Source organism: Hippoglossus stenolepis, chromosome 7 (genome assembly GCF_022539355.2).
Source record: "Hippoglossus stenolepis isolate QCI-W04-F060 chromosome 7, HSTE1.2, whole genome shotgun sequence".
Taxonomy (NCBI): Eukaryota; Metazoa; Chordata; class Actinopteri; order Pleuronectiformes; family Pleuronectidae; genus Hippoglossus; species Hippoglossus stenolepis.
In genome coordinates this window covers 28081826-28083676 of record NC_061489.1, presented here as the reverse complement: position 1 = coordinate 28083676, position 1851 = coordinate 28081826, and the positions used below count along the sequence as shown (strand labels likewise).

At 47.0% G+C, this 1851-nt stretch overlaps 1 protein-coding gene across 1 annotated transcript in view; it reads left to right on the top strand.

Annotated features, from left to right (window-relative positions):
• The window catches only part of LOC118112639 (protocadherin beta-1-like), a 1572-nt gene extending 1012 nt beyond the window's left edge, over positions 1–560 (top strand). Inside the window, exon 2 of the mRNA XM_047340497.1 lies at positions 509–560. Coding sequence (XP_047196453.1) covers positions 509–560 — 52 coding nt within the window. The remainder of the gene's footprint in view (positions 1–508) is intronic.
• The last annotated feature ends 1291 nt before the right edge of the window (positions 561–1851 follow it).

The following is a 1851-nucleotide window of genomic DNA, read 5'->3' as shown; positions in this document are numbered from 1 at the left end:
CCTAACTCCTAACTCCAATCACTGTTCCCCTAACCTAACCCTAACCCTAACTTAACCCCTAACCCTAACCCTAACCCTAACCTCAACCTCAACCTCAATCCTTAACCCTAACCCTAACTCCTAACTCTAACCCTAACCTCTCAACCTCTAACCTCAATCCCTAACCTCAACTAACCCCAACTCCTTAACCCCAACCCTAATCCTAACCCTGATCCTCCTAACCCTAACCCTAACCTCAACCCCTCTAACCTCCTAACCCTAACCTCAACTCAACCTCAATCCTCTAACCCTAACCTAACCCTAACCCTAACCTCCTAATCCCTAACTCTAACCCCAACCCCCAACCTAACCCCCTCACCCAACCCTAATTCCAACCTCAACTTAACCCCCAATCCTAACCCCACCCTAACCTAACCTGTAACCAGGTAACCTCTAACTCCTAACTTTAACTCAACTCAAACCCTAACCCTAACTCTAACCTCACCCTAACTCCTAACCTCAACCTCAGTAACCCAACCTCAACCCCAACCCTTAATCTCAACCCGAACCCTAACCCCTAACCCTAACCCTAACTCCTAACCCTAACCCTAACCTAACCTTTAACCTTAACCCTAACCTAACCCTAACCTCAACCTTCCACCAACCTCAACCTCAACCCCAACCCTAACCCCAACCTAACTCCTAACCTCAATCTTAACCTCAACCCTAACTCTAACTCCTAACTCAACTCAACTCAATCTCTAACTCCACCTCAACCCTAACCTCAATCCTAACTCCTCAACCCTAACTCCTAACTCCTACCCTAACTCCTAACCTCCAACCCTAACCTCAACCTCTAATCCCTAACCCTAGACCTCAACTCCTAACCCTAACTCCTAACCCTAACCTGTCCCCTAACTCCTAACCTAACCTCAACTCTAACCTAACCTCCTAAAATTCTAATCCCAACTCAACTTAACCTAACCCTAATCCTCCTAACTAACCTCAACTCCCAACCCCCTGTAACCTAACTCCTAACCCTAACCTCTAACCCAATCTAACCCTTCCTAACTCTCAACTCCTAACTCCTAACTCTAACCTCAACCCTAACCTCAACCCTAACCCCAATCTCTAACTCTAACCCTAACCCTAACCTCAACCCTAACCCTAACCTAACCTAACCCTAACCCTCCTAACCCTAACCTAACCCTGAACCCTAACTCCAATCCCTAACCCTAACCCTAACCCTAATCTTTAACCCTGTAACTCCTCAACCCTAATCTTTAACCTCTAACTCCTAACTCCTAACCTAACCCTAACCTGGCTAACTCCTAACCCTAACCCCTAACCCTAACCTAACCCCTACCCTAACCTTAATCCCCAACTTAACCCCAACCTCAACCTCACCCTAACCTCAACCCTAACCTAACTCCCAATCCCTAACCCTAACCTTTTAACCTTAACCCTAACTCCTAACTCTAACCCTAACCCTAACCTCCTAACCTAACTCCTAACCCCAACTCAACCCTAACCCTAACTTAACCTTTTAACCCCTTAACTCTAACTTAACTCCTAACTCCCAACTCTGTAACCCTCAACCCCAACCCAACTCAACCCTAACCTAACTTTGCAACTCAACTCCAACTCCAACCTGCAACTGCCTGTCTCCTAACTCCTAACCCCAACCCTAACCCCGCTAACTCCCCCCAACCTCAACTCCTCAACCCTAACCTCAACTCCTAACCTCAACCTCCCACTTAACTAACTTAACCCAACCCTAACCCTAACCTAACTTCTAATCCCCAACCCCCAACCAATCCCCAATCTCAACTCCAACTCAACCTAACCTCAACCTAACCCTAACCTCAACCC